This window comes from Heptranchias perlo, unplaced genomic scaffold, assembly GCF_035084215.1.
Source record: "Heptranchias perlo isolate sHepPer1 unplaced genomic scaffold, sHepPer1.hap1 HAP1_SCAFFOLD_74, whole genome shotgun sequence".
Classification (NCBI taxonomy): domain Eukaryota; kingdom Metazoa; phylum Chordata; class Chondrichthyes; order Hexanchiformes; family Hexanchidae; genus Heptranchias; species Heptranchias perlo.
The window spans coordinates 192,988-206,244 of NW_027139772.1; the positions used below are offsets into that span (position 1 = coordinate 192,988).

At 38.1% G+C, this 13,257-nt stretch overlaps 1 protein-coding gene across 2 annotated transcripts in view; it reads right to left on the reverse strand.

The window, feature by feature from the left end:
* The window catches only part of LOC137319147 (zinc finger protein ZFP2-like), a 174,113-nt gene extending 164,094 nt beyond the window's left edge, over positions 1-10,019 (reverse strand). The window contains exon 1 of one of the 2 annotated variants that reach the window (XM_067981493.1): positions 9,943-10,019. Coding sequence is in view for 1 of the 2 variants with exons in the window: in XM_067981492.1 (XP_067837593.1) it covers positions 9,714-9,750 (37 nt within the window). In the remaining variant the exon portion in view is untranslated. Of the gene's footprint in view, positions 1-9,713; positions 9,849-9,942 lie in introns of those variants that run through there. The other variant, XM_067981492.1, reaches the window with a different exon arrangement.
* Between the last annotated feature and the right edge of the window lie 3,238 nt (positions 10,020-13,257).

Here is a 13,257-nt window from a genome sequence, read left to right on the forward strand (position 1 = left end):
GATTGTAAAGGGACATTGATTAATTAGTGAGATTGTTAAGGGACATTGATTAATTAGTGAGATTGTGATGGGACATTGATTAATTAGTGAGATTGTGATGGGACATTGATTAATTAGTGAGATTGTAAAGGGACATTGATTAATTAGTGAGATTGTTAAGGGACATTGATTAATTAGAGAGATTGTGATGGGACATTGATTAATTAGAGAGATTGTGATGGGACATTGATTAATTAGTGAGATTGTTAAGGGACATTGATTAATTAGTGAGATTGTGATGGGACATTGATTAATTAGTGAGAATGTGATGGGACATTGATTAATTAGTGAGATTGTGATGGGACATTGATTAATTAGATAGATTGTGATGGGACATTGATTAATTAGTGAGATTGTAAAGGGACATTGATTAATTAGTGAGATTGTGATGGGACATTGATTAATTAGTGAGATTGTAAAGGGACATTGATTAATTAGTGAGATTGTGATGGGACATTGATTAAATAGTGAGATTGTGATGGGACATTGATTAATTAGTGAGATTGTGAAGGGACATTGATTAATTAGTGAGATTGTGATGGGACATTGATTAATTAGTGAGATTGTGAAGGGACATTGATTAATTAGTGAGATTGTGATGGGACACTGATTAATTAGTGAGATTGTGAAGGGACATTGATTAATCACTGAGATTGTGATGGGACATTGATTAATTAGTGAGATTGTGAAGGGACATTGATTAATTAGTGAGATGGTGATGGGACATTGATTAATTAGATAGATTGTGATGGGACATTGATTAATTAGTGAGATTGTAAAGGGACATTGATTAATTAGTGAGATTGTGAAGGGACATTGATTAATCACTGAGATTGTAAAGGGACATTGATTAATTAGTGAGATTGTGATGGGACATTGATTAATTAGTGAGATGGTGATGGGACATTGATTAATTAGATAGATTGTGATGGGACATTGATTAATTAGTGAGATTGTAAAGGGACATTGATTAATTAGTGAGATTGTGAAGGGACATTGATTAATTAGTAGGATTGTGAAGGGACATTGATTAATTAGTGAGATTGTGATGGGACATTGATTAATTAGTGAGATTGTGAAGGGACATTGATTAATTAGTGAGAATGTGATGGGACATTGATTAATTAGTGAGATTGTGATGGGACATTGATTAATTAGAGAGATTGTGATGGGACATTGATTAATTAGTGACACTGGAAAGGGACATTGATTAATTAGTGAGATTGTGATGGGACATTGATTAATTAGAGAGATTGGAAAGGGACATTGATTAATTAGTGAGATTGTGATGGGACATTGATTAATTAGTGAGATTGTAAAGGGACATTGATTAATTAGTGAGATTGTGATGGGACATTGAATAATTAGTGAGATTGTGATGGGACATTGATTAATTAGTGAGATTGTGAAGGGACATTGATTAATTAGTGAGATTGTAAAGGGACATTAATTAGTGAGATTGTGATCGGAGATTGATTGATTAGAGAGATTGTAAAGGGACATTGATTAATTAGTGAGATTGTGAAGGGACATTGATTAATTAGTGAGATTGTAAAGGGACATTGATTAATGAGTGAGATTGTGATGGGACATTGATTAATTAGAGAGATTGTAAAGGGACATTGATTAATTAGTGAGATTGTGATGGGACATTGATTAATTAGTGAGATTGTGAAGGGACATTGATTAATTAGTGAGATTGTGTTGGGACATTGATTAATTAGAGAGATTGTAAAGGGACATTGATTAATTAGTGAGATTGTGATGGGACATTGATTAATTAGTGAGATTGTGAAGGGACATTGATTAATCAGAGAGATTGTGATGGGACATTGATTAATTAGTGAGATTGTGATGGGACATTGATTAATTAGAGAGATTGTAAAGGGACATTGATTAATTAGTGAGATTGTGAATTGACATTGATTAATTAGTGAGATTGTAAAGGGACATTGATTAATTAGAGAGATTGTAAAGGGACATTGATTAATTAGTGAGATTGTGATGGGACATTGATTAATTAGTGAGATTGTGAAGGGACATTGATTAATTAGTGAGATTGTAAAGGGACATTGATTAATTAGAGAGATTGTGATGGGACATTGATTAATTAGAGAGATTGCAAAGGGACATTGATTAATTAGTGAGATTGTAAAGGGACATTGATTAATTGGAGAGATTGTAAAGGGACATTGATTAATTAGTGAGATTGTGATGGGACATTGATTAATTAGTGAGATTGTAAAGGGACATTGATTAATTAGTGAGATTGTGATGGGACATTGATTAATTAGTGAGATTGTAAAGGGACATTGATTAATTAGTGAGATTGTGATGGGACATTGATTAATTAGAGAGATTGGAAAGGGACATTGATTAATTAGTGAGATTGTGATGGGACATTGATTAATTAGTGAGATTGTGAAGGGACATTGATTAATTAGAGAGATTGTGATGGGACATTGATTAATTAGTGAGATTGTGATGGGACATTGATTAATTAGAGAGATTGTAAAGGGACATTGATTAATTAGTGAGATTGTGAAGGGACATTGATTAATGAGAGAGATTGTAAAGGGACATTGATTAATTAGTGAGATTGTGATGGGACATTGATTAATTAGTGAGATTGTGAAGGGACATTGATTAATTAGTGAGATAGTAAAGGGACATTGATTAATTAGAGAGATTGTGATGGGACATTGATTAATTCGTGAGATTGTAAAGGGACATTGATTAATTAGAGAGATTGTAAAGGGACATTGATTAATTAGTGAGATTGTGATGGGACATTGATTAATTAGTGAGATTGTGAAGGGACATTGATTAATTAGTGAGATTGTAAAGGGACATTGATTAATTAGTGAGATTGTGATGGGACATTGATTAATTAGAGAGATTGTGAAGGGACATTGATTAATTAGTGAGATTGTAAAGGGACATTGATTAATTAGAGAGATTGTAAAGGGACATTGATTAATTAGTGAGATTGTGATGGGACAATGATTAATTAGTGAGATTGTAAAGGGACATTGATTAATTAGTGAGATTGTGATGAGACATTGATTAATTAGTGAGATTGTGATGGGACATTGATTAATTAGTGAGATTGTGATGAGACATTGATTAATTAGTGAGATTGTAAAGGGACATTGATTAATTAGTGAGATTGTGATGGGACATTGATTAATTAGAGAGATTGTAAAGGGACATTGATTAATTGGTGAGATTGTGATGGGACATTGATTAATTAGTGAGATTGTTAAGGGACATTGATTAATTAGAGAGATTGTGATGGGACATTGATTAATTAGTGTGATTGTGATGGGACATTGATTAATTAGAGAGATTGTAAAGGGACATTGATTAATTAGTGAGATTGTAAAGGGACATTGATTAATTAGAGAGATTGTGATGGGACATTGATTAATTAGTGAGATTGTGAAGGGACATTGATTAATTAGAGAGATTGTAAAGGGACATTGATTAATTAGTGAGATTGTGAAGGGACATTGATTAATTAGTGAGATTGTGATGGGACATTGATTAATTAGAGAGATTGTAAAGGGACATTGATTAATTAGTGAGATTGTAAAGGGACATTGATTAATTAGTGAGATTGTGAAGGGACATTGATTAATTAGTGAGATTGTAAAGGGACATTGATTAATTAGTGAGATTGTGAAGGGACATTGATTAATTAGTGAGATTGCGAAGGGACCTTGATTAATTAGTGAGATTGCGATGGGACATTGATTAATCAGTGAGATTGCGATGGGACATTGATTAATCAGTGAGATTGCGATGGGACATTGATTAATTAGTGAGATTGTGATGGGACATTGATTAATTAGTGCGATTGTAAAGGGACATTGATTAATTAGTGAGATTGTGATGGGACATTGATTAATTAGTGAGATTGTGATGGGACATTGATTAATTAGTGAGATTGTAAAGGGACATTGATTAATTAGTGAGATTGTGAAGGGACATTGATTAATTAGAGAGATTGTGAAGGGACATTGATTAATTAGAGAGATTGTGATGGGACATTGATTCATTAGTGAGATTGTAAAGGGACATTGATTAATTAGTGAGATTGTAAAGGGACATTGATTAATTAGTGAGATTGTGATGGGACATTGATTAATTAGTGAGATTGTAAAGGGACATTGATTAATTAGAGAGATTGTAAAGGGACATTGATTAATTAGTGAGATTGTAAAGGGACATTGATTAATTAGTGAGATTGTAAAGGGACATTGATTAATTAGAGAGATTGTAAAGGGACATTGATTAATTAGAGACATTGTAAAGGGACATTGATTAATTAGTGAGATTGTAAAGGGACATTGATTAATTAGAGAGATTGTGATGGGACATTGAATAATTAGTGAGATTGTAAAGGGACATTGATTAATTAGTGAGATTGTAAAGGGACATTGATTAATTAGAGAGATTGTAAAGGGACATTGATTAATTAGAGAGATTGTGAAGGGACATTGATTAATTAGTGAGATTGTGAAGGGACATTGATTAATTAGAGAGATTGTGATGGGACATTGATTAATTAGTGAGATTGTGATGGGACATTGATTAATTCGTGAGATTGTAAAGGGACATTGATTAATTAGAGAGATTGTGATGGGACATTGATTAATTAGTGAGATTGTGATGGGACATTGATTAATTAGTGAGATTGTGAAGGAACATTGATTAATTAGAGAGATTGTGATGGGACATTGATTAATTAGTGAGATTGTGAAGGGACATTGATTAATTAGAGAGATTGTGATGGGACATTGATTAATTAGTGAGATTGTAAAGGGACATTGATTAATTAGAGAGATTGTAAAGGGACATTGATTAATTAGTGAGATTGTAAAGGGACATTGATTAATTGGAGAGATTGTAAAGGGACATTGATTAATTAGAGAGATTGTAAAGGGACATTGATTAATTAGTGAGACTGTAAAAGGACATTGATTAATTAGAGAGATTGTAAAGGGACATTGATTAATTAGTGAGATTGTAAAGGGACATTGATTAATTAGAGAGATTGTGATGGGACATTGATTAATTAGTGAGATTGTGATGAGACATTGATTAATTAGAGAGATTGTAAAGGGACATTGATTAATTAGTGAGATTGTGATGAGACATTGATTAATTAGAGAGATTGTGATGAGACATTGATTAATTAGAGAGATTGTGATGGGACATTGATTAATTAGTGAGATTGTGATGAGACATTGATTAATTGGAGAGATTGTAAAGGGACATTGATTAATTAGTGAGATTGTGATGAGACATTGATTAATTAGTGAGATTGTGATGGGACATTGATTAATTAGTGAGATTGTGAAGGGACATTGATTAATTAGAGAGATTGTGATGGGACATTGATTAATTAGAGAGATTGTGATGAGACATTGATTAATTAGTGAGATTGTGATGAGACATTGATTAATTAGTGAGATTGTGATGGGACATTGATTAATTGGTGAGATTGTAAAGGGACATTGATTAATTAGAGAGATTGTGAAGGGACATTGATTAATTGGTGAGATTGTGAAGGGACATTGATTAATTTGTGAGATTGTGAAGGGACATTGATTAATTAGAGAGATTGTAAAGGGACATTGATTAATTGGAGAGATTGTAAAGGGACATTGATTAATTAGTGAGATTGTGATGGGACATTGATTAATTAGTGAGATTGTAAAGGGACATTGATTAATTAGTGAGATTGTGAAGGGACATTGATTAATTAGTGAGATTGTGAAGGGACATTGATTAATTAGTGAGATTGTAAAGGGACATTGATTAATTAGTGAGATTGTGATGGGACATTGATTAATTAGTGAGATTGTAAAGGGACATTGATTAATTAGAGAGATTGTAAAGGGACATTGATTAATTAGTGAGATTGTGATGGGACATTGATTAATTAGTGAGATTGTGATGGGACATTGATTAATTAGTGAGATTGTAAAGGGACATTGATTAATTAGTGAGATTGTGATGGGACATTGATTAATTAGTGAGATTGTGATGGGACATTGATTAATTAGTAAGATTGCAAAGGGACATTGATGAATTAGTGAGATTGTGAAGGGACATTGATTAATTAGTGAGATTGTGAAGGGACATTGATTAATTAGTGAGATTGTAAAGGGACATTGATTAATTAGTGAGATTGTGATGGGACATTGATTAATTAGTGAGATTGTAAAGGGACATTGATTCATTAGTGAGATTGTAAAGGGACATTGATTAATTAGTGAGATTGTGATGGGACATTGATTAATTTGTGAGATTGTAAAGGAACATTGATTAATTAGTGAGATTGTAAAGGGACATTGATTAATTAGTGAGATTGTAAAGGGACATTGATTAATTAGTGAGATTGTGAAGGGACATTGATTAATTAGTGAGATTGTGATGGGACATTGATTAATTAGTGAGATTGTGATGGGACATTGATTAATTAGTGAGATTGTGAAGGGATATTGATTAATTAGTGAGATTGTGATGGGACATTGATTAATTAGTGAGATTGTGATGGGACATTGATTAATTAGAGAGATTGTAAAGGGACATTGATTAATTGGTGAGATTGTAAAGGGACATTGATTAATTAGTGAGATTGTGATGGGACATTGATTCATTAGTGAGATTGTAAAGGGACATTGATTAATTAGTGAGATTGTGATGGGACATTGATTAATTAGAGAGATTGTGATGGGACATTGATTAATTAGTGAGATTGTGATGGGACATTGATTAATTAGAGAGATTGTAAAGGGACATTGATTAATTAGTGAGATTGTGATGGGACATTGATTGATTAGAGAGATTGTGATGGGACATTGATTAATTAGTGAGATTGTGATGGGACATTGATTAATTGGTGAGATTGTGATGGGACATTGATTAATTAGAGAGATTGTAAAGGGACATTGATTAATTAGTGAGATTGTGATGGGACATTGATTAATTAGAGAGATTGTAAAGGGACATTGATTAATTAGAGAGATTGTGATGGGACATTGATTAATTAGAGAGATTGTGATGGGACATTGATTAATTAGTGAGATTGTGATGGGACATTGATTAATTAGAGAGATTGTAAAGGGACATTGATTAATTAGTGAGATTGTGATGGGACATTGATTAATTAGTGAGATTGTGATGGGACATTGATTAATTAGTGAGATTGTGATGGGACATTGATTAATAAGTGAGATTGTGATGGGACATTGATTAATTAGTGAGATTGTGATGGGACATTGATTAATTAGTGAGATTGTGATGGGACATTGATTAATTAGAGAGATTGTGATGAGACATTGATTAATTAGTGAGATTGTGATGAGACATTGATTAATTAGTGAGATTGTGATGGGACATTGATTAATTGGTGAGATTGTAAAGGGACATTGATTAATTAGAGAGATTGTGAAGGGACATTGATTAATTGGTGAGATTGTGAAGGGACATTGATTAATTTGTGAGATTGTGAAGGGACATTGATTAATTAGAGAGATTGTGATGGGACATTGATTAATTAGTGAGATTGTAAAGGGACATTGATTAATTAGAGAGATTGTAAAGGGACATTGATTAATTAGTGAGATTGTGATGGGACATTGATTAATTAGTGAGATTGTGATGGGACATTGATTAATTAGTGAGATTGTAAAGGGACATTGATTAATTAGTGAGATTGTGATGGGACATTGATTAATTAGTGAGATTGTGATGGGACATTGATTAATTAGTAAGATTGCAAAGGGACATTGATGAATTAGTGAGATTGTGAAGGGACATTGATTAATTAGTGAGATTGTGAAGGGACATTGATTAATTAGTGAGATTGTAAAGGGACATTGATTAATTAGTGAGATTGTGATGGGACATTGATTAATTAGTGAGATTGTAAAGGGACATTGATTCATTAGTGAGATTGTAAAGGGACATTGATTAATTAGTGAGATTGTGATGGGACATTGATTAATTTGTGAGATTGTAAAGGAACATTGATTAATTAGTGAGATTGTAAAGGGACATTGATTAATTAGTGAGATTGTAAAGGGACATTGATTAATTAGTGAGATTGTGAAGGGACATTGATTAATTAGTGAGATTGTGATGGGACATTGATTAATTAGTGAGATTGTGATGGGACATTGATTAATTAGTGAGATTGTGAAGGGATATTGATTAATTAGTGAGATTGTGATGGGACATTGATTAATTAGTGAGATTGTGATGGGACATTGATTAATTAGAGAGATTGTAAAGGGACATTGATTAATTGGTGAGATTGTAAAGGGACATTGATTAATTAGTGAGATTGTGATGGGACATTGATTCATTAGTGAGATTGTAAAGGGACATTGATTAATTAGTGAGATTGTGATGGGACATTGATTAATTAGAGAGATTGTGATGGGACATTGATTAATTAGTGAGATTGTGATGGGACATTGATTAATTAGAGAGATTGTAAAGGGACATTGATTAATTAGTGAGATTGTGATGGGACATTGATTGATTAGAGAGATTGTGATGGGACATTGATTAATTAGTGAGATTGTGATGGGACATTGATTAATTGGTGAGATTGTGATGGGACATTGATTAATTAGAGAGATTGTAAAGGGACATTGATTAATTAGTGAGATTGTGATGGGACATTGATTAATTAGAGAGATTGTAAAGGGACATTGATTAATTAGAGAGATTGTGATGGGACATTGATTAATTAGAGAGATTGTGATGGGACATTGATTAATTAGTGAGATTGTGATGGGACATTGATTAATTAGTGAGATTGTGATGGGACATTGATTAATTAGAGAGATTGTAAAGGGACATTGATTAATTAGTGAGATTGTGATGGGACATTGATTAATTAGTGAGATTGTGATGGGACATTGATTAATAAGTGAGATTGTGATGGGACATTGATTAATTAGTGAGATTGTGATGGGACATTGATTAATTAGTGAGATTGTGATGGGACATTGATTAATTAGTGAGATTGTAAAGGGACATTGATTAATTAGTGAGATTGTAAAGGGACATTGATTAATTAGTGAGATTGTGATGGGACATTGATTAATTAGTGAGATTGTAAAGGTACATTGATTAATTAGTGAGATTGTGATGGGACATTGATTAATTAGTGAGATTGTAAAGGTACATTGATTAATTAGTGAGATTGTGATGGGACATTGATTAATTAGTGAGATTGTGAAGGGCCATTGATTAATTAGTGAGATTGTGATGGGACATTGATTAATGAGTGAGATTGTGATGGGACATTGATTAATTAGTGAGATTGTGATGGGACATTGATTAATTAGTGAGATTGTAAAGGGACATTGATTAATTAGTGAGATTGTGATGGGACATTGATTAATTAGTGAGATTGTGATGGGACATTGATTAATTAGTGAGATTGTGATGGGACATTGATTAATTAGTGAGATTGTAAAGGGACATTGATTAATTAGTGAGATTGTGATGGGACATTGATTAATTAGTGAGATTGTGATGGGACATTTATTAATTAGAGAGATTGGAAAGTGTGAGGTCATCAGACAGCGCGAGACCCGCCTCATGTTCCTTCAGTAAGATGGCGGCCGCGCATGCTCCTTCCTCACCTCCGCCCCTCTGGACACCAACATGGCGGCCACGCATGCTCCTTGCAGTCCGGGCCCGTCCTGTACCAAGATGGCGTCCGGTGCCCCAACCCCCTCCCTGGTCACCAGGGCCCGGCCGCGCCCTCGGACCCGCGGCTGCCGCCCGCCGGCCGACCGGGCTCAACCCGACCCTCGCCGCCCGTCCGCATGGGGCTGCAGGGTTTGCGGAGCCGCCCCAGGCCTCTCCTACCTCCTCCTCCGCCGCTCCGCTCGGTTGCGCAGCGCCTCCCCGTCCGCCGCCTCCTCCTCCACCTCCGACAAAGGGCCTCACCCCGCGCCTGCGCACAGCGGCCTGCCCCGCCCCCGCGCCTGCGCACCGCCGCCCCGCCCGCGCGCGCCCGCCACACCGAGCGGAAGTGGAGCGCGCCGAGCGCGCGCACCAACCGTCACCCGCCCTAGGCCCCGCCCCACCCGCCCGCCAACCAATGGGGAGAGCGGGCGGCCAACAGCCCACACGGCGGGCGCTGCCTCTCCGCCAATCAGGGCCGAGGGGCGGGGACCAGGCGGCTGCAGGCTCACGTGGGACTGAGAGCGGCCTGTCAATCAGACCCGGCCTGTCAATCAAATCGCGGCCTGTCAATCAACCCCCAGCCTGTCAATCAAATTGCGGCCTGTCAATCAACCCCCAGCCTGTCAATCAACCCCCAGCCTGTCAATCAAATTGCGGCCTGTCAATCAACCCCCAGCCTGTCAATCAACCCCCAGCCTGTCAATCAAATTGCGGCCTGTCAATTAAACCCCAGCCTGACAATCAAACCCCGGCCTGTCAATCAACCCCCAGCCTGTCTATCAAACCTGACCTGTCAATCAAACACCGGCCTGACAATCAAACCCCGGCCTGTCAATCAACCCCCCGGCCTGTCAATCAAACCCCGGCCTGTCAATCAACCCCAGCCTGTCTATGAAACCCTAACTGTCAATCAACCCCGGCCTGTCAATCAAACCCCGGCCTGTCAATCAACCCCCAGCCTGTCTTTGAAACCCTAACTGTCAATCAACCCCGGCCTGTCAATCAAACCCCGGCCTGTCAATCAAACCCCGGCCTGTCAATCAACCCCAGCCTGTCTATCAAACCTGACCTGTCAATCAAACTCCGGCCTGTCGATCAACCCACAGCCTGACAATCAACCCCCGACCTGTCAATCAACCCCCGGCCTGACAATCAACCCACAGCCTGACCATCAACCCCCGGCCTGTCAATCAACCCCCAGCCTGTCTATGAAACCTACCTGTCAATCAAACCCCAGCCTGTCAATCAACCCCCAGCCTGTCTATCAAACCTGACCTGTCAATCAAACCCCGCCTGTCAATCAAACCCCGGCCTGTCAATCAATCCCGGCCTGTCGATCAACCTATAGCCTGACAATCAACCCCCGACCTGTCAATCAACCCCCGGCCTGTCAATCAACCCACAGCCTGTCAATCAACCCCCGGCCTGTCAATCAACCCCCGGCCTGTCAATCAACCCCCGGCCTGTCAATCAATCCCCGGCCTATCAAACACTCCCAGGGCAGGTACAGCACGGGTTAGATAGTGTGTATAACTCCCTCTACAAAGTATAAACTAATGGGTCTAAAGGCTGACAAGTCCCCTGGACCTGATGGCTTGCATCCAAGGGTCTTAAAGGAAGTGGCTACAGAGATAGTGGATGCATTGGTTGTAATCTTCCAGAATTCACTAGATTCTGGAAAGGTCCCAGCGGATTGGAAAACCGCAAACCCCTATTCAAGAAGGGAGTGAGACAGAAAGCAGGTAACTATAGACCAGTTAGCCTAACATCTATCATTGGGAAAATGCTAGAATCCATTATTAAGGAAGTAGTAGCAGGACATTTGGAGACTCATAATACAATCAAGGAGAGTCAACATGGTTTTATGAAGGGGAAATCCTGTCTGACAAATTTATTAGAGTTCTTTGAGGAAGTAACGGGCAGGGTGGATAAAGGGGAACGAATGGATGCAGTATATTTGGATTTCCAAAAGGCATTCGATAAGGTGCCACATAAAAGATTACTACACAAGATAAGAGCTCATGGTGTTGGGGTAATATACTGGCATGGATAGAGGATTGGCTAACTAACAGAAAACAAAGAGTCGGGATAAAAGGGTCATTTTCAAAATGGCAATCTGTAATTGTGGGGTGCCGCAGGGCTCAGTGCTGGGGCCTCAACTATTTACAATATATATCAATGACTTGGATGAAGGAACAGAGTGTCTTGTGGCCAAATTTGCTGATGATACAAAGATAGGTGGAAAAGCAAGTTACGATGAGGACACAAAGTGTCTGCAAAGGGATATTGACAGGTTAATGGGTAAAAATTTGGCAGATGGAATATAATGTGGGAAAATGTGAAGTCATCCACTTTGGGAGGAAAAATAAAAAAGCAAAATATTATTTGAATGGAGAAATACTACAAAATGCTGCGGTACAGAGGGATCTGGGTGTCCTCGTACGTGAAACACAAAAAGTCAACATACAGGTGCAGCAGGTAATCCGGAAGACAAACGGAATATTGGCCTTGATTTCTAGGAGAATGGAGTATAAAAGCAGGGAAGTCATGCTACAACTGTACAGGGTGCTGGTGAGACCACACCTGGAGTACTGCGTACAGTTCTGGTGCCCTTATTTAAGGAAGGACCTCAGAGGAGGGTCACTCGGTTGATTCCGGGTATGGAAGGGTTGTCTTATGAGGAAAGATTGAACAGGTTGGGTCGATACTCAATGGAGTTTCGAAGAATGAGAGGAGATCTTATTGAAACATACAAGATTCTGAGGGGACTCGATAGGGTCGATGCTGAGAGGATGTTACCCCTCATGGGCTCTGTAAACATCCCCATTCTCAACGATGGCGGAGTCCAGCACGTGAGTGCAAAAGACAAGGCTGAAGCGTTTGCAACCATCTTCAGCCAGAAGTGCCGAGTGGATGATCCATCTCGGCCTCCCGATATCCCCACCATCACAGAAGCCAGTCTTCAGCCAATTCGATTCACTCCATGTCATATCAAGAAACGGCTGAGTGCACTGTATACAGCAAAGGCTATGGGCCCCGACAACATCCCAGCTGTAGTACTGAAGACTTGTGTTCCAGAACTGGCTGCACCTCTAGCCAAGCTGTTCCAGTACAGCTACAACACTGGCATCTACCCGACAATGTGGAAAATTGCCCAGGTATGTCCTGTCCACAAAAAGCAGGACAAATCCAATCCGACCAATTACCGCCCCATCAGTCTACTCTCAATCATCAGCAAAGTGATGGAAGGTGTCGTCGACAGTGCTATCAAGCGGCACTTACTCACCAATAACCTGCTCACCGATGCTCAGTTTGGGTTCCGCCAGGACCACTCGGCTCCAGACCTCATTACAGCCTTGGTCCAAACATGGACAAAAGAGCTGAATTCCAGAGGTGAGGTGAGAGTGACTGCCCTTGACATCAAGGCAGCATTTGACCGAGTGTGGCACCAAGGAGCCCTAGTAAAATTGAAGTCAATGGAAATCAGGGGGAAAA